Source organism: Corylus avellana, chromosome ca3 (assembly GCF_901000735.1).
Source record: "Corylus avellana chromosome ca3, CavTom2PMs-1.0".
NCBI classification, from domain to species: Eukaryota; Viridiplantae; Streptophyta; class Magnoliopsida; order Fagales; family Betulaceae; genus Corylus; species Corylus avellana.
Genome location: NC_081543.1, coordinates 26,993,936 through 27,012,841, shown reverse-complemented (window position 1 = coordinate 27,012,841; position 18,906 = coordinate 26,993,936). Strand labels below are relative to the sequence as shown.

At 33.9% G+C, this 18,906-nt stretch overlaps 2 protein-coding genes across 3 annotated transcripts in view; one reads left to right on the top strand and one right to left on the bottom strand.

Annotated features, from left to right (window-relative positions):
• On the bottom strand, positions 1-6,431 carry LOC132176690 (uncharacterized). 2 transcript variants are annotated; one of them, XM_059588964.1, is made up of 10 exons: positions 6,332-6,431; positions 5,708-5,821; positions 2,950-4,275; positions 2,672-2,790; positions 2,335-2,459; positions 1,926-2,025; positions 1,581-1,658; positions 1,322-1,405; positions 789-874; positions 1-588 (listed from the first exon to the last, which is right to left on the bottom strand). In XM_059588964.1, exons 3-10 carry the CDS (start codon positions 4,205-4,207, stop codon positions 354-356), a joined length of 2,085 nt encoding a protein of 694 aa, XP_059444947.1. In that variant the 5' UTR covers positions 4,208-4,275; positions 5,708-5,821; positions 6,332-6,431; the 3' UTR covers positions 1-353. The 2 variants fall into 2 exon arrangements, with proteins under 2 accessions (XP_059444947.1, XP_059444946.1); XM_059588963.1 differs by having other exon boundaries at positions 5,712-5,821.
• Positions 6,432-16,713: 10,282 nt separating this feature from the next.
• LOC132173448 (mitogen-activated protein kinase homolog MMK2-like) overlaps positions 16,714-18,906 on the top strand; it is a 5,470-nt gene continuing 3,277 nt past the window's right edge. The window contains exons 1-2 of the mRNA XM_059584950.1: positions 16,714-17,181; positions 18,597-18,726. Coding sequence (XP_059440933.1) covers positions 17,012-17,181; positions 18,597-18,726 — 300 coding nt within the window. The 5' untranslated portion in view covers positions 16,714-17,011. The remainder of the gene's footprint in view (positions 17,182-18,596; positions 18,727-18,906) is intronic.

Here is an 18,906-nt window from a genome sequence, read left to right as displayed (position 1 = left end):
TACAAAAAGAATGCTACTTTCTTGATAAGAAATTCTACAATGCTCTGATGTACAGAAACTGATGCCGCATCCGCTATATTACACTTCCATGAATGATACACTACTTACTGAACACCAATGACAAGCTCATTCATGTTTCATCAAACTTTAATGATACAATCAGATTCCTACATCCTTCTTTCTCGTTAACAATTTCAAGGGGGCAAAAAAAGTTCCAATCAATGGTTCCAGCAGTTCTCTCAAATAAGCTGAAGACCTTGATTTCCTCAATCCTTTTCCACCCCAATGACTAAGATCCAAAATTGTGTATGTCGTGCCCAAAAAGAAAATATCGTGTATGATCTCTCAAATCATCATGAATGTAGACTGTGCAGTTTTGATGACGATGAGGACGTTGATGATGAAGATGATGATGCTGACAGGATTGGTAATTTTAATGATGTATCATCTTCTGTGCTTTGGTTGTGTCGTATTCTGTGGACATTATGTTGTGACACCTCTAAACAAAATAATCTCTTGAAGAATTCATACGATGCAAAGAAGATTGCTCCTTGAGACATATACATGACCAATCTTGGAGTCAATCCCCTGATTAGAAGGATAAGAATAAAGCAGATCATACAACAGATACAGAAGCATATTATGGTAATAGTTATGAAAAGGAGACCAGCACTTCAAGAGATTAGCAACAGACTATCAAACCTGGCTCATGTGAATGGAAGGACTAACAAATTCAGACAATTACAGAGTGAAAAAAATGATAATGTGCAGATCAAGGGAAACCATACCTATAGAGGCCTTGCAAGCCTTCATTCTTGCCTATTTCTCGAAGGGCATGAAATACACTGTCATATTGGCTCATGGATCCTGGAATCTGCATAACATCCACTGGGTGAGAAGCAGAAACAGTTCTTTATGACAATAATCCCTAGAAGATATAGAACATGGAAAAATTAAATCTAATTGTCACATAAACCAGCATGGATGTCCAGGCAGGCCTTATTTCTGAACTCACTGGTGTAAGCGTACAAGAAGAGTTGGGCATTGGGATATGACATTAAAGGAAAACATCCAATCTGTGAAACTCTTTATAGAAAAAAAATTGTCATTTCCAATATTTTTCTAGTTTCTACTGAATACCCATTTCAATCTAATTAAGCCAAAGAATACATTAATCCAACTTCGTAGTCATCTCAGAAAGCTACTCCAGAGATCTAGCATAGACAATGCTCCTGTGCATGATTTACTGAAAGGAGTGTCAATTGTAACAAAGAATTGCACGAAAGGGCTCCATGAAATTTCTATAAAAAAAATTAGGGACCTGTGTCTGTAATCTCGTCTTCACCACGTCGAAAGGAGTCGTGAACAAAGCAGCAGTAGATCCAGCCAGTCCTCCACAAACTAACTGCAGGGATTGAAAAATTACCTTAGCATATCCTGCGTAACATTGATTTGAATAGAAAGGAAACACTTTGCTAAAAGCAAGTCACCTAGTAGCTAGATTATTATTAAAAAGAGGTATAATAGCATAGTAGGAAAAAGATGCTCAAAGTGGAGGCAGGAAGAAGGGACAAACAAACCGTTTGCAATGTGCTAATTGGAGCATTAGTTTGTCCTGATGACAACATCATTTGCTTCAGGCTTTCATATGTGTAGAACTGCACATAATGGTAAAGATAACCTCAAAAATCACATGCTTAAGTAAAAAGGAGGACTAATAACAATGGGATAAAAAAACATGTGTATAACAGCTTGTCCTATACAATGAAAATAGGAAGCTTACTATATCATATATATGATATAGCCAGGTCTCTCACCAATTCATTATCACTGTGTGTGTGCATGTGTGTGTGTGTGTGTGGCTTCTTGCCCCGATAGGCCCCCTACCAAGTGCATGAACCCATCTAGCATGTAGGAAGCGTTACCTTGATAATTGAGTGAGGAACATTCCTACAGAGTACTGCTCCCCATCCAGCATACAATGACCGTAAACCACCATTTCCAATGATTCCAACTAATGCATTCCTGAAAAAAAAAATAGAAAAATTAGTAACATGGAAAGGGCAAACTAACAAAACATACGTCTCATTTGGACAAATCATGGCAGAACCAAAGCATCTTAGAAAGTAAGAGATACTAAGACTATAAACTTAAGATCTGGATAACCATATAGAAAATCCAGAAAGATGCAATATCTTTAGCAATAATTGAAACTAATTCATAGTTGAATGAATTCAAGAAAAAAACATGAGATCAAATCAATGCATAGTCTAATGCAAGCAATGTTAAAGTGGTAATATTAACAAAGATAATACCAGGATCTTATAGTTATACCAGCAGTTCTGATAGTGTGAGCCAACTTGCATCTGCTGCTTTATACGCTCACTAGGAGTAAAAATAAAAGAAGTCGCAACGCTTGCACAACCACCTGCCATGCAATGGGCAAAAGAGTAATACTCCTGCAAGAAAGAAATGGGTAAGACTTGAAAGCCAACAAAGATTACACTTACAATAAGAACCAACAACCCCTATAGTGTAATTATAATGCTTTAAATTAGGCTTCTAAATGTGTTCAACTCAACTTTTCTCTCCTACCCCACCTCACATCAAAAAAAAAAAAAAAAAAACACTAAATGATAGGGAAACACACATATACAAGACAAAAGGTTACCTTAGGGAAAAGAGGAAGCAAAGCCCCTTTAACTGATTCATATGTGAAAGTGTAAACAGCAGAAATTGGAGCCGAAGATGCAATATTGGTAGCAATTCCACGATAAAGTCCAGTTAAACCTGAAATCAATCCCTACCAATTGTCAAAGTGGCACTTAGGCAAAAGTTCACAAATCAAAACAGAAAGCCTTCAAGTTCTCATAGAAACTATAGATGTTCTATTAAGATTCTAATGAGTACAAATGTACAATCTCCTTCAAGTCTTGTAAAGAAACATACCTCTATCAGAAACAATTGATTTTCCAATGTAACAGATAGACTTCTGCTCCGCACGGCAAGATTGAATGACTGTCTTAACTGTATCAACGGGATGTAGACAAAGGCTAACAAATATACCAGACAACGCCCCTGCAAAGGCATGCTCTTGCTTAGCAAGGACATATTGAGGTTTTTGTGGTGCTGAAGCGTGAACTTGCATTTTATATTCATCCTCCATAACAGAAATTTGAGACTGCTTTCTGTTGTTCTCAGGAAGTTCATTACCACCAGTCTTACATTGGCATTCTTCAAATGCACTATTACACGAAGCCAAAGAGTTAATATGATAGTCTGCATATATACTAGAACTTGGAAACCTTGAAACACCACCATCTGCCAGACTATCTTGGATTGGCCCAAGGAAATAATCTTTATACAGAGAGGTCGTTTCTGTTGCATTTATTGCTGAATTTACAGTATTAAGTGAAGATGAATCTTTACATTTGAGTAAATCACAATTACGGCCGGACAAATTTGCAGGATTAGCCATGTCTCCTGAAATGCAGCTGCTTGCCGGGCTAGTTATATCTCCCGAAATGCTTCTCTCACCAGTTATCTTGTTCTCAATTTCAGTAGGTTTCACAGGATGCCTTACTCCAGCAGGAATGATTTCACTCCTCCATCCATATATATTTCCCAACTCATATGATATTTTTAGACTTGAAAGCCCCTTTTCCCGCCACAATTCGTTAGACATGTTATTATGACCTTGCAGAAAACTCCAGAATGACGAATGAGTATAATGTTCAGTATAACTATCAAATATTGACATCTTCTGGGTTCCTTTAGAATAATCTATGCTTGGATGCACCATGGGTGAAATATGGCCAGCAGTTGTTATTTCAAGACAAACGCAATTACTATCAGCTGAAGTAGGTACCCTGCCATTTCCTTCCACACCCAGATTATCCGATATTTCCTCTTTCTCAAAGTCTTTGTCATTGTAATTCAAGCTCTTCTTAGCTTGGAAAAAGGAAAGAGGATGACTTGCACAATCCCATATCTGACCAACTGCTGAGATAAGCTGAGCTGTACTCAATATCTCTGGGGACTTGGGTTCAGATATTTTATTGCAATGCTTACTTTTATTGTCACAGAGGGTGGGGGAATATCCTTCATGAACAAAATCAGCAGGCGCAAAGGAGACCCCCTTGACTGGGATAGACCTGTATTTGATTGAAGGTTGATCACTTCTAGTTGGTTTGCTACACCCAACCATTTTCTCAAATCTTATAAGAATTTCCTTGAAAAAGCAGATACTACAACAATATCTTGATAGAAAAGTAACTGCAACACGGAATTAACAAATTGCATCATTGAATGCAAAATAATACTACATTCTTAAAACCCTTTTAATCTCAATCTATTTATATTATCACGTAAACCAAAATAGAGGTCTTAAGACAAATGACATCAACCAAACTCAAGATAAATTTAATATATTATTTGTATTGGCTATATAACAATGAGATTAATAGTAAAACACCAGCAAGGAAAAAATGGGTCCATAATAGAAAGAAAAGAAAGAATAAAGACAACCAGATCTAGAGATCTCATATACAAAAGTAAACCTCTATATCATTGAGTCTCAGGAAAAGCTATATGCGCAAACATATAATCTTATTTAAATAACTAAAACTTCAAAAGAATAATGCCTACCAAAATAAAAATAATAAAAAAACACAAAAGAAAAAAGAAAATTAGAGTTTTAGCAAGCTATGCTAAAACCCCATAACAATTTAACTTAAGTGCATTCAACCAAAAATGAAGAGAGAGAGAGAGAGAGAGAGAGAGGGGGGGGGTGTGGGTATGACGATTATGAAAAAATAGTTGCCACTTTCTCTATCTTTTTCTTTTTTTAATGACTTCAACTTTAAGAGCGATGACTGTGAATCACCTCATATAAATTCATAACCACAAATAACAGACTGTAGAAAGTGTACATTAAAGATGTCAAATATTCTTGAAGTATTCAGAATTTCCACCAAAAAATTCATATATCAGCGAAGAAGAAAAAATGTCAAACCACTTCTCTCTTGAAAATTTGTGAGATAATGGGAAAGGGTAAATGTGAATGTTGAATGATATAATTTTCAATTTCAATCAAAATGAAACATAATAAATGACCTTCAGCAACTTCTCATCTTCTTATAAATGGTCTTCATACCATATTATCAATTAAAAAAAAGGAAACAAAGAAAAAAACACCAAAAAGAATTTTTAAGACAAAGCATTGAACCAGTTATTAATCAAAACACAAAGGATTCAACCAGATTCAATCTCAATTTTATTACAATTGAAAAGCTTATTAAACAAATGATAATCAAAATATTTATAAAAGAATAAAAATGCTAAAAACCTTGGTCTTGGTGGCATTTTGTAGTCAATCATGGGCAATGCCCAAGCATTTTCTCCTATTTTCCTTATTTTCTCCTTCAATAGGTTTTATTTAAGTAACTCTCAATCAACTTCCATATTTAGAAAGGAAGCCATTTTCAAAGCTCTTTTTTCCTGTTCCTCAATCTTATAAAGGATTTGCAGTAGACAAAACACTATCTTTCTCTAGACCCAAAATGGATTGCTTGTAAAGACAAAAACCTAAACCTATCATAGGCAGGATTTCACATTTCAATAAGCAAAACAGGTCGGTAATTCCACTGATCAATGAGATTGAAAACATGTCAAGTAGGAATAGTAGTAGAAAAAATGTCACACTCACTTACCAGTCAAGTGCCTCCCATTTCTATTCGATGTAGATCGAGTCAAAATTAAAGATATCCAGCTTCTCTGTTCCACAGGAAATACAATGAACTGATTACCAATGACCAACCCCCTGACGTGAAAAGAAAATTCACAAGTTAGACATTAACACACTAATCTAGACCTTCAAACTACAGAAAAAAAAGCTACACCTTTACACACCAACTACACCCAAAAAATACAGCAATTTAATAGTATTAACATCCAGCAAATTAAACGGCGACATCTAACATTTCCTTTGCTTGGAGTTGAAAGCTTGCGCAAAAATCAATTGGAAAACCCAATATCCAGCACATAAAGAAATGATTATACATGCTTTCCAAATTCACTAAATCGCAAAATAAGCCGAACAGTGAATAAAATAAGATCTAATGCTCCGTTTGGCTGCCCAGAAATCTTCAAACTTTACATAATTTCACATTTCAACAGAACAAATGCCAGAACCCAACTAGACAAATTCAACTATATAGCAGCTAACACTTTCTTCTATTTCTATTCCCTTAGTTTTCTCACCAACCAAACAGAAAGTGAAACTTTCAAAACCAAAGAAACAAATGTAAGTGTGGAGTTTTGAGATTGAAACCTCGAAAATACAGTGGGTCAGTGATAACAACATTCATTTTCACGAGAAAATTTGGGGGGAAAGTTAGGGTTTAAGCAGAGTCTGGTGGGTTTATATAGGAATTGTTAGAAGAATAAATTCAAATTATGATGTACTAAAGTGCGCCACTCTCTTTTTGTCACTTGGAAAATATCCTATTATATTCTGAAAAGGCCCTGTGCTAACGTGAGCCACGTTGGAAATTGCGAGGAAGGTTCTGGTGCCACAGAGTGTACCGTATCTGTTTGACCTTGTTTGAGAAGAGTAATCCTGTGGTTAGCAGATATATTTAAAACGGTAGTGATTGGTGGATTTTGCTCCTTGAACGGTTGGACAGCCCATCTGATCGTGGTGTTGGAGAGTTCAGTGTGTTGTAGGTAGTAGGTGATTACTTTTGGACTTGTATGGGGCAGCTTCCTAAGGATGCTCGGAGTGAAAGGACATTTTTGGCTCAAATTTTTGGGGCAGCTTCTTATGGCATATTTAGAATTGCGTTTGAGGGGTTTAAAAGTACTTTTAACATTCAAAAAGTCTATTTGAAAAAAATAATATTCGTTTGATAAAAAATTAAAAGTATTTTTAAGAGTCAAAAAAATCTAAAAAATGGTCAAAAAAACACTTTTGTCACAAGCTTAAAAATAAAGTTTTTGCTCAAAAATTCTTTTTGAGTTAAAAACTCTATTTCTCAAATGCAATCTCAAACATGCTTTTAATAGGGTATGTTTAATAATTTTGAAATATATATATATATATATATTTTTTTTTTTTGGTTTAAAGAAATGTTATGATTAATATAGAACGTTCATTCCCACCCGGCTAATTAAAGGTTTTTTTACTCTGATAAGACATGAACACAATTTTGTAATTACTTTCAAAAATAAAAAATATTTAAATAAAATAGTAAAAATGAATAGCTAATAACGAGTGAAATCACTTAAATGTAAGCACTTTGCAAAAAGCAAGCAAGTAATAAAAATAAAAATACATTTTTTTTAGCTAAATTAGAGAGAAAATTTGCTTAGTCTAAATAAAAATGCTCTAAAAGTGAGAAGCAATTTTTGGTGAGGTCTACATTTGAGAAGCGTCGGCAACGACTTGTGAGTTGTGAGATCGCTCGGTTAAAACACCTCTCAAAGTTTGTAATTTAAAAAATATTTTGTGTTTTGAATTATTTGTTTAACAATTTTGAGAAAAAAAAGGGTATTTTTAATTTTAAAAACATAAAAGCGTTTTCAAAACTGTTACCAAACGAGGCTTTTAAAGAATCCCACAAGTAAGAACATGGTTCATTTTAATAGTTCAGAATGGTATCTAACCAGTAGAGTGAAAGATTCCACCACATTGTAGATATCCAAAGCATCTTATCTTACTTTAGGCTGCAATATGCAAGAAAAAGCATACCAAATCATCAACATTGTAGCACACAACCTAACATAATGGACTTCTGTTTGAAATATATTAGACACCATATTTCAATTTATTCTTGTTTGCCCAGGTGAGTAGTTGCCCTATTCAAAGAAGAAAAATATTACACTCATTCTCACACTCTTATGTATACATTTCTTGGCGTGGCACTAAAAATTATCATTGAATTTTAATATATAGTAAAAAAAGACTCTGGTTTTTTAGTAATACTGCATGTTATTCTCATGTTTTTTTTGTGTCTCTCAAAACTAATGTATCTTTTAAAATTATCATTGGATCTGTAATAAATTACTATTGAATTTTGATTTAATTGTACTTTTAAAAGTTACATCAATTTTAAAGAGACAAATGAAACATGGGTGATATTTGAAATAATTCTTAGTTTTTTATTGGGTCTATATTTGAAAAGTGCTTTATATTTTGAATGTTTGTTAATGATTTTAAGAAAAATGTATTTTTGGTTTTGAAAAAAAAAATAATAAATAAGTGAACCTTTTTTGTTCACTACAGTTTCATTTTGGACTTATTTTATTGATAACCTTACTAATTATTTTTCTTTCTTGCTGGGTTTCCAAATCTAAAACGACGAGTCGTAAGCGTTTATGATTCCACCAAACGGTACAATTTTCATTTTCCACCGACTTTGGACTCTTAACGGCGAGAAATTCTTTATAATCTCTCAAAACGACACAATATCCACCGACATTGGACACTTATACTTCCGACTCTCAACGGCCTGAAAATTTGAAAAGATCACCGACCTTCTATTTATCCTATATAAGTCCCACCAAGCTCACATCTTTCTCTTCACCGCAAGAACCTCCAAGAATCACAAACGATTTCCTTCTTCGGTTTCTTCTCGGTGCGATGGAGGGTCCTCTAATGTCCTGGAAACACAGTTCATGCTTTTTGCCTTGTGGCCGATCAGCAAGGGGAGAGTTGGGTTTATTCTGCAATCCCAAAAACAGAGACACCATGATAACCATGGAGAAAATCTCAGTCGTTGCAGCCATGAAGCCGGTGAGTGAAGACCCAGAAGGAAAAGATGGCGAAAAGAGCCTACTTTCGTTGGAATTGTCGCTGTCAACTGATCATGAGATTACTTCTTCTGCATCTTCTTCTTCTAAAAGTAACGAAAAAGAGCCCATCTTGTTTGATTTTTTGTCTACTTGGGAGAATGATGATCAAGTCGGTGAAGCTGAAGAACTTGCGACCAAGAACCAACATGGATTGGATTTGGGGGAGATTTCGTTGGATTTGAAGCTGGGTTGCGCTTCTTCTTGCATCACCAAAAAGAGGAAGAAAGCAAGTGAGAACTCTGCCACTGCCAAGCTCCCTGCATCATCCTCCAGAGCTTGTGGAATCAAAAGAATGAAACCAAATTGCCAAGAAGTTAAGAAAGAAGAGAAGCCTGCAGCTTTTGATCCCTGGGTTATCAAGAAAAGGATTCAGAAAAGTGATATCGGGGATTTGTCGAGGCTTTTGTTGGCGGCTGATGGGGTAAAGAAGCATATTTTGCCAATGTGGGATGCAAACAAAATTGAAAAGATTAAGGATGGGGTACATGTTGCTGTGTGGGACTGTGATACGAAGTCTGAAAAGCAGCTTAAATTCAAAAAATGGAGAAGTGGCCGGAGCTATGTCCTCATTGAAAAATGGACCAAGGAATTTGTGAAGAGGAGGGGCTTGATGAAGGGTGATGAGGTTGGACTTTATTGGGATCAAAGCAATTCAAGATTCAATTTTAGCATTCTCAAGAGGGCTTTGATCGATTAGTAGAGATTTCTCTGATAATTTTTAGCTTCATTCATGGCTCTTTTTTTTTTGTTATGTTGTAACTTGTAAAGCAAGTAAGCAACAAGTTTAGCTTTTCCTTATTGCTCAAATAAAGAAAAAGAGAGGACAATAGGCAACTAATGTAAAGTTTGAGATGAAATGCAGATGAATTATTCATCCAAAAAAAAAAATTTTGGTTTGGATTTGGCGTATGTCAACAAGTTATTTCTTAATAGCTCCAAGAAGTAAGCAAACCCCAATTGTTCTTTCTCCATACGTACTTCCATTAATCTCATGATAAGCTTCTAATATATGCCTTATGTTTTGTGTGTGTAAAAAGACTACTATTCTCAACTTTAATTTTCATATAATGACCTAATGAAGTCTAACGGACTACCGTCACTTATATATAGGGTGAGAGTAAATAATTTTCTCATGTGTTCACAAAATTAACCAATCTCATTATGAGTCTGAAACTAAACAAATGACGATGTTAATCTACCTAAAAGGAATAAGTATAGAACCAAAATTTTTTGTTGGGAAGGTCAAAACATGAATGAGCGGTAAACTTAATTTTAATAGGGATCAAATCTAATCAATTATATATATTGGGGGGGCCATGTTCGTCCCTGTTGATAGGGTGAACAAACATGGAAATTTAGAGGTCTTTCTAAATGTTTCATTTCCATGGAAATTGAGAGAATGAATTAGGAAGACTGGTTTGCATTGGATCGAATGTGCAGCTAGAAGAGACAGATTAAAAACAAAATTACAAGGCATCGAGATCATCCTTTTACTACAACTCGAAATTTTACATAAACTTAAAACCAACATGTTAGCTGAGTTCACTCATTAAATTATGTTTGGAATAAAATAAATTTTGTTTTGCGTAAATTAAATTTTACATAAATGAATTATATGTAGTTCAACATAAAATATGTCATCTGTTGAAACTAAAAATGTCGCAGTAGAGATGCATTCTCCATATCGTGTTGGCAAAAAAAAAAAATCTCATCCCACTCCCTTAGAATTTTTTTTTTCATTTTTTTTATAAAAGTTGATTTAATGGTTTATAGTCAATGCAACATCAATCTGATTGTATGAGAATAAGATAAGAGTTGAGTATGTAGCTTTACAAAAATTAAAAGTAAAAAGCAAGACAAACGAATTTAAATAATAAAAAAAGATAAACAACAAATTAAAACTAATATCATTTAATTAATCTTTAAATATAAAAATAAAAAATAAAAATGTCTCACTTATTTATCGCCATAGGTCTCAAAATCGATCGAGCCGACCTAGTGTTTCAACATGTGATTGGAGTTGCATTAACTACTAAATACAATTTTAACACTCTCTGATCACTTGCTTATATAATTATAAACAAACTGTAAAATCATGGATCTTTAAAATTGCTTTTAGAAGTATTAACACAACAAGAGTCGTCTTTACAAACTTAACTTGGTAATTTCCCATAATGCATTATGCGGCTAGGGGTGTAAACGAGCCGAGCTTGAGCGAGCTTCCCTTGTTCAAGCTTGGCTCGTTTAAATTTTACTCGAGCTCGAGCTCAAGGGCGAGCCAAAAAAATCGAGCTCGAACTAATAATAAGTCGAGCCGAGCCAGCTCGCGAGCTGGCTCTTATATTTAATGTTTTTGTTTTAAAAAAAAATTTTAACTTCAAGTACTCTTAAACGGCTTAAGAAGTTAATTTGCATATGAGTATTTGCTTAGCCTGGCTAGTCGAGTATGGAGCCTGAGTCAATACAGCAAGGCATTTGATTTCAAAAAGAGAGGATATGCATTGTTTTATAGATAAGCAAACTTGGAGATTGATGTTTTCTTAACAATGTGGGACAAGTTAATTAACAGGTTGCATTCAGACTGTATTGGGACAACGTCCCCTACAAAAAAATATGTTTTTAACGTCTTTCTCTCAATCCCCCTCACCAGTCACAACAGATCTTCCACCTGAACTCTCATTTCCCACTCTCTCACTCTCACTCACCAGACATGTAGTGATAGTGTTTAGGTCTGTTTAATTCATCAATAGTTTATGCCTTTCGCAATTTCCCTCAATAGTTTTTGCTTGATTCTTCTTCCTTTTGTTTGGATCTGCTCTAATTGAATCGAGGTCTTTTTAATAATTGCTCTCTCTCTCTCTCTTTCATCACAAAGGGTCTAGAATTTTTCATTCTCTAACACTTAAATATAAATGCAATTTTAAGGTTTTAGTAATTATGAGATTTATAATTAATTATCTATTACTTAGTTTATATATATATATACACACACTCGAGCTTATACGAGCTGTTTACGAGCTTAGCCGAGTCGAGCCGAGCTTGCTTCGTTTACTATTCGAGCCAGAATTTGTGTTCATGAAGTGCTTCATTTAATATTCGAGTCGAGCACGAGCCGAGCTTATGCGAGCCGAACCCGAGCTTGCTCGCGAGACGCTTCGCTCACTTAACAGCCCTTTATGCCTCCAAAAGTCAAGGGCGGCATTATCGATCGCCTTACCAGATACTTTTCCGCCTTAACAATTCTAAGTCTTTTCTTTGCGCCTCATTATGTTTTCCTCTTGGTCTTATCTGGATCTTTAAAATTGAGATGAACTCAGACAAAATTATCTGAAATCGACAACCAAAAGTAAGGTATTGATTGTCAAAGATAGATCTTTCAAAATTGTTTATAGAACTATTAAGGCAACAACAATGTTGCGGTAACAATTTGAAATCTGTGGTAATTGAAATTTCAAAACTGTTGTGCAGCTTGTGTTACTAGAAGATTGTTTAGACAAGCGTAGGGGGTGATAATTCGTGTTTTTGTGTCGGGTTTGAGTTTGGTAAAGGCATAATTATAAGATTATATAGGTCAATTATAACTCGATTCATTTAATTAAATAGAGCAGACCCTCAAACCCTAACTTGTTAATTTTGTATTGAGAAGTGCTAGACCATCTACTCTTATTCTTCTTCCATCATTCTCTATACTTTTTTTAAATAAAAATAATAATAATAAATAAATCAACCATTAAATTTGACACTTAGGTGGGTCCTGCAGATCTAATAGTTGATTTTAAAAAAATGAGGAAGGGAGAAGGATGAGAGAATATTATGTAGCATTTCTTTTTTGTATTAGGTTCGTGTGCACCTTTTAGGGGAGGAGGGATGGATTTTCTTTCCTCCCTTCTCCCCCTTTTTGGTTGCTCTTCCTCCCACAAAAGCAGTGTCAACCCTCTCCTTAAGTTTGTCTTGTTTGCGCTCTATTTCGGCCCCCCCACCACGCATCAGCAAGTGGATCTCACTCACCATGTGCGTGGAGGTCACGCACGAGCCTGCGTCCTCCAATCAGCCCACGACATTGCTTTTTTTTTTTTGGATTTGTTTGTTGTTTTTCTATGTATTTTTTGTTGTTGTTTGTTATGGTTTTATGTCTCAATATTGTTCTTATGTGGTTTGATTTAGTAGGAAAGACTTATGCTATACACATCGTGTTGGTTCCTCCCACTGTTGGTTTTGTTCCCGACCTTCATTAGTGTTGTTTTGGGGTTTTAGGAAGGATTGAGAGACTTTTCAAGGTTTGTGCCCTTTTTTGTGCCTGCTAGTTGTACCGTTTCCGGTACACCACCTCAAACCACCTTAATTGGTGACCACTTTTCTTAGCTTTTGTGTCAATAATTTATAGAGCTAAGTCATTCATTTAATAATTTCCTTTTAATTTCTATTTTTCCACACTAATCTAATTGTATGAAAGAAGTTTATTGTTGGGTTGTCCAATCTTTTTGTAATTGTCCCCTTCCCCCTTGCCCCGTTGTTGCTAAAAGAAAAAAACTTCTATCTCTTTAGACATGCTTTATGCGAACTCTCTTTGAGTTAATGCCATGTGTGATAACTATTGGTGTCTTCACAAATTCACAATACTGTATAAAATATTGTTATTATTAAAGTATTAATTATATGATTAAATTAATCGTTTAATTTTTTTTTTTTTAAAAAAAAAAAAACCATAATTTAATATGTATTGAGTTTGAACCTTATTTTATTTTATTTTATTTTTTATTTTTTGAAAAAAATCCAACCTTGACTTGAGTTTCACTTAAGAGGTATATTAACTTAATCTTTAAGACATTGGTGATATAATAGTGAGGCTCTCCTTCTATTTGTCACTCTATTTGCAATGTTCTCGTAATGTTTAAATTTTTACCATGTCTTTCAATCTACCACTAGAAGTATAATATAATTTTATAATGTTTAGAGAAATGCTAGGCAGCTAAACAAATGAACTTAGAAAATTTTTTAAATTGACGTGGCAGACCGTAAGTGGCAGATAAGGGAGAGAGAATTGCATTTTTTTTAAAAAAAAATTTAAAAACCCTTGTCACCTCAGTTTGAAAATTTTGCTGGGTTCATTTGTTTAGCTCTTTAACACTCTTTAATGTTTATCAATCTACCATTGAAATTACAATATCCCCCTTCCACCCCGGAACCACAAAAAACACCCCCCCACCCCCAAAAAAAAAAAAAAAACCAAAAAACCAAAAAACCAAAAATCCAGCACAATAACAGACACCTGGTTTGAAAGGCTTCTCCAAAACACACGAGAGAAAGTGAGTAAAAATCCCGTGAGTGCAACCACCAGATGTGGAAAAAGGGTGAGCCATGGATGATACTCGTTTCCATCTCGAACACTCTATAGTGATGTTTGGAAACTATCTTCAGTATCTCTCAATTCTGGTCAACTAATTACATTAATATATAATCAGGAAAAAAAAAGAAGAAATTACATGAATTGTATTACTTCGAGTCTACCTAAAAGAAAAAGAAAAAAAAAAAGAAAAAGGAAAAGAAATAAATAAGAAATAAATCACGTAACCCATTCAAACAACCCACTACCCATTACACGGAGAATAACTACACCATTAATCAGATAGCTTCAACCCGCCATGTGCCAAACATCCAAATGCCATATTTAAAAGTCTCTCGAGTTAAAAAGGTTCAATATCTCCATTCAGATACTCTATCAAACAATATATTAACTTGGGTATTTGAGACTTCTTCCGCCTTTAAAGACCAACGATTTTCGGTAACTCTTTTTCTTGTTTTGTAAAAGTGCCATTGTCGTTTAAAAAATTGCTTCAACAAGCAACTCTATAATCCACCCATGTATATATATAGGCAATTCACTTATTCAATATGAAAGTAACCTTTTGGAGCGTGGGAAAACTTTCAAGAACAAATAGAGATCAAAGAATACATTGACAATAATCAGAAATTGTCTTGATGAGAAATAATCAAATTTGCTTAGATTAAAATATCATGGGTGGTTGTGCCCTTCGGAAAATATGATAAAGTTAACGAGAGTGGTAATATAATATTGAAATGAAGACCAAGTAAATGGTTGTTTCAAGAGCCATGTGATAGTCAAAAAGAAATGTGAACGTGCTACATGGATAACATAAACAACATTGACTTGGACTTTTTTGTTAAAAAATTAAAAAAATTAAAAGCAACTCAAATATCATATATACTCTTAAAAATATAAAAATAATTTTTATATTTATGTCACATTATAACGTTTTTTCAAAAAAAAAAAAAAAAAAAACATTCAAAACAAAGTATTTGTTATTAGGGGTAATTACTTTTTACCCCTATAAACTACAGCGCCTTGGCACTTTTTTCCCATGAACTACTAACTATGACATCTGACCCCTTCAAACTACCATGTTATGATAAAAAGCCTCATTCCGTTAGTCAAAGGGATTAAAATTGATGGTCAACGGTCATGTGCAAGTCATGTGCCATTTTAAATTTTTTTCTTCCACTTTTGCCCTCACTTTAGACCGAGAAAATGACGCTTATACCCACCTAAACCCTAATCCAACACATGAAAACAATTTAAAATGAGGGCAAAGTGGAAGAAAAAAAATTTTAAAATTGCACATGACTTGCACATGACCGTTAACTGTCAATTTTAACCTCTTTAACTGACGGAAGGAGGCTCTTTGTCATAAGATAGTAATTTGATGAGGTCATGTCTCATAGTTGGTTGTTTATTAGGGAAAAGTGTCAAGGCGTTGTAGTTCGGAGGGACAAAAGGTAATTACCCCTTATTATTATTATTATTATTCAATTTGAATGGTTTCTATGACAGATTATATAATTTATTTCTTGAGAGAAAATTAAATAAAATCAATATTTTTTAACCAATCATTTGGTAATAAGATTTTGATCTCATTCAATAATCAATCTTCAAGATTGGGGTTGCCTTCCCCGCATATTAACTTGAAAATTGACCCATTGTGGACCCCTTTCTTTTTCATATTAATTAATTAATTAATTATTTTTTTTGGGGGTTTTCATATTAATTAATTGAGTCTTTCAGGCTATACACAGTTTTCTTTTCTTCAAAAAAATTTAAATTAAATTAATTAAATGATATTTTGTCTGATCTCCCCATTTAATATTGAAGCTTGAAGGTATTTATTATGCATACCATATTTATTAACTTACCTTTTTTCATAACAATCGGTTGGTGACTCTCAATTTTGCTTTTTTAAATGAAGATTTGAAATTGAAATCCACATAATCCTATCTAATTTACCATTCCATGATACTTGTTTAAAGATACTTATTGCCAATACCATATCATGGATCATGAAAAGGAAAATGCTTGTGCCATTACAATTTTTATTATAATTTTCATATAAAATTAATTAAATTGATAAATCAAATTTTTTACTTAATCATTTTACTAATTATATTTGTCACAATAATATATATTTTTTAAATAAATTATAGAGCATATGACCAATTTGTTTTTGATTTAGGCGTAAGAAACCCTAATTAGCACTACCAAAAAAAAAAAAAAACACCGGACCGAAACAAAAACATGTAAAATAAAAGAGGTCATTTTAAAAGTTGATATTTTATTTTTTTGTATTCAACTATGTATATGATATTATTTAAAATTTTAAATAATTTAATTATATACAATAAAATAAAATATCTAATTATTTGAGTAATTTTTTAAAAATAAAGGGAATTTTTTTTTTTTTTTTTTTCCAACTTAAACAATGTTTCTAGACAGCTGCAGCATGGTCTCTCTCTCTCTCTCTCTCTCTCTCTCATTCATTGCGTGACAATTTGCAAAGATATAGCTGAGCATTTATTTATTCGTTATTAGCGCAATATTTTGTTGAAAAATGTCTCATTCACTTCACGGATTTTCAGACCGTTTTCAGATGAAAAGCTTCGGAAAAGAGGAACTTTGTGCTGATGCAATGCATTCACACTTTGCCAAATTTTAGCCACCAAATACTGAAAGGTCGAAAACCCAGTAGTGGGTTTTTGGAGACAAAAACAACCAATAAAAAAACAAAGAAAGAAAAATATTAGAGGAGCTTCTTCATACGTGGGTGCTGAGCTTTGAGCTTTGAACTTTGAACTTTGAACTTTGGACATGGCTGCCAAGGAGTCGAGCTCTGCTGCAACGGGAAGTACAATCAAAAGGGTGCTTACGCATGGTGGTCGATATGCGCAATACAATGTGTACGGGAACTTGTTCGAGGTCTCCGCAAAGTACGTGCCTCCCATTCGCCCAATCGGTAGAGGGGCTTATGGTATTGTCTGGTAAGATTTGTGATTAATCATTGATTCCAAGTTTGTATTTTTTGTTTCTGGGTCATTTTCTTTTTTCCTTTCTGGTGTTGTAAAGTTTGTATTTTTGGTTGACAAGGCTCAAGGTTGATGTGATGTAATTTGATATTTCTATGGAATACTTCTGCTTTAATTTCAAGTGGGTTTTGGAATACGTTGTTGACCAACTTCTTTTTGTTAATCTGTAGAAGTTGTATTCTGAATGATATGATACAGTGGATTTTTATTTTTGGTGTTGTGAATTTGTTCTTTTAATGCAGATAAGGTCAAGGTTGATGTAATGTAATTTGATATTTCTATGGAATATTTTTGCTTTAATTTCAAGTGGGTTTGGGGGTTTAAGGTACTGTGCGGTGTGATTTATGAAAATCTAGTTTTCTTGGTAATGAATGATATACATAGTTAAGGGACCATCTTTCTGTTAATCTGCAGAAATTGAATGAGGAATGATACGATGGAGTGGAACTGGGCTCTGACAATTTTTTACACGACTCACAAATTAGACATAAAATTAGCGGGTTAGAGTTAAGGGATTTAACCCGTTTAATTAAATAAGTCGAGTTATGGTTAATCTATATAGTCTCATATCCATGTCTCAACGTGACTCGAACCTAACATACGACATTTATGGCTGATAATTTTTAACATGATCTGTAAACCTGTTACAAATCCAACACGAAATTAGCAAATTAGAGTTGATGGGTCTTACCCGTTTAATTAAATTGGTTGGGTTGACCTATATATTTTATACACATGTTTCGATACGATCTGAACCTAATATGTGAACACGAATTGCCACCCCTAGTAGTACATAAGTACATGTTTTGCCCTTATATTTTTTATGTATTGCTCTCTCTACTTCTCACAATTTTCTCAATTGCCGCTTGTAATTTTGTGGATCTTCATGCATTATTTGAGCTCATTTTTCTGTGGTATCTTTGCTTGAAGTCAAGTAGTGGTGTTATATGCAAGCATAAGATGCTTAATTTATCATGATTTATATGTTCTACTGATGAAGAAAAGGCCTACGTTTATGGTTTTAATAAGCCACAATTCCTTGATCATTTATTTTCTTTTCTGTTGGTATCAATTTAGCATGTGGTTGATGGTTATCTAATGTCATCGGTATGCGCTAGTCTATTTTGTTGCATTCTATATTTAGTAACAGCTACTTTCATATATTCTCTTTTGTGTTATTTGCTGCTTGAAATTGAAACTTTGGTAACTGTAGCTTCCTTGCCCTTCTCCCACTCATCATGTGTTCTCTAGAATATATGAGTCAAGCTGCTGCTTAATAAACTCGAAAAGAGTGCTTCTTTATGTATTTACTTGAGAAGTGTTAGGTTCGATTAAGGGAGTGGTTGATAACATGATTTCTTTCTTTCTAGTGCTGCTGTGAATTCAGACACACATGAGGAGGTGGCCATAAAGAAGATTGGTAATGCATTCGACAACATAATAGATGCCAAAAGGACATTGAGAGAAATCAAGCTTCTCTCCCACATGGAACATGAAAATGTATGTATGGTTACCTTTATAATGCCTTAAATAAACTCTTCTATTCCCAGTTTCTTAAAATTTTTCATGATTTTTATTCTTCGGTTCTCTTGGGTTTGCACACCGAAACATTGTGGAATATCTTAGAACACAATAACTTTCAAATGATTTATTCTTCTCTTTTTTTTTTTCTTTTTTTTT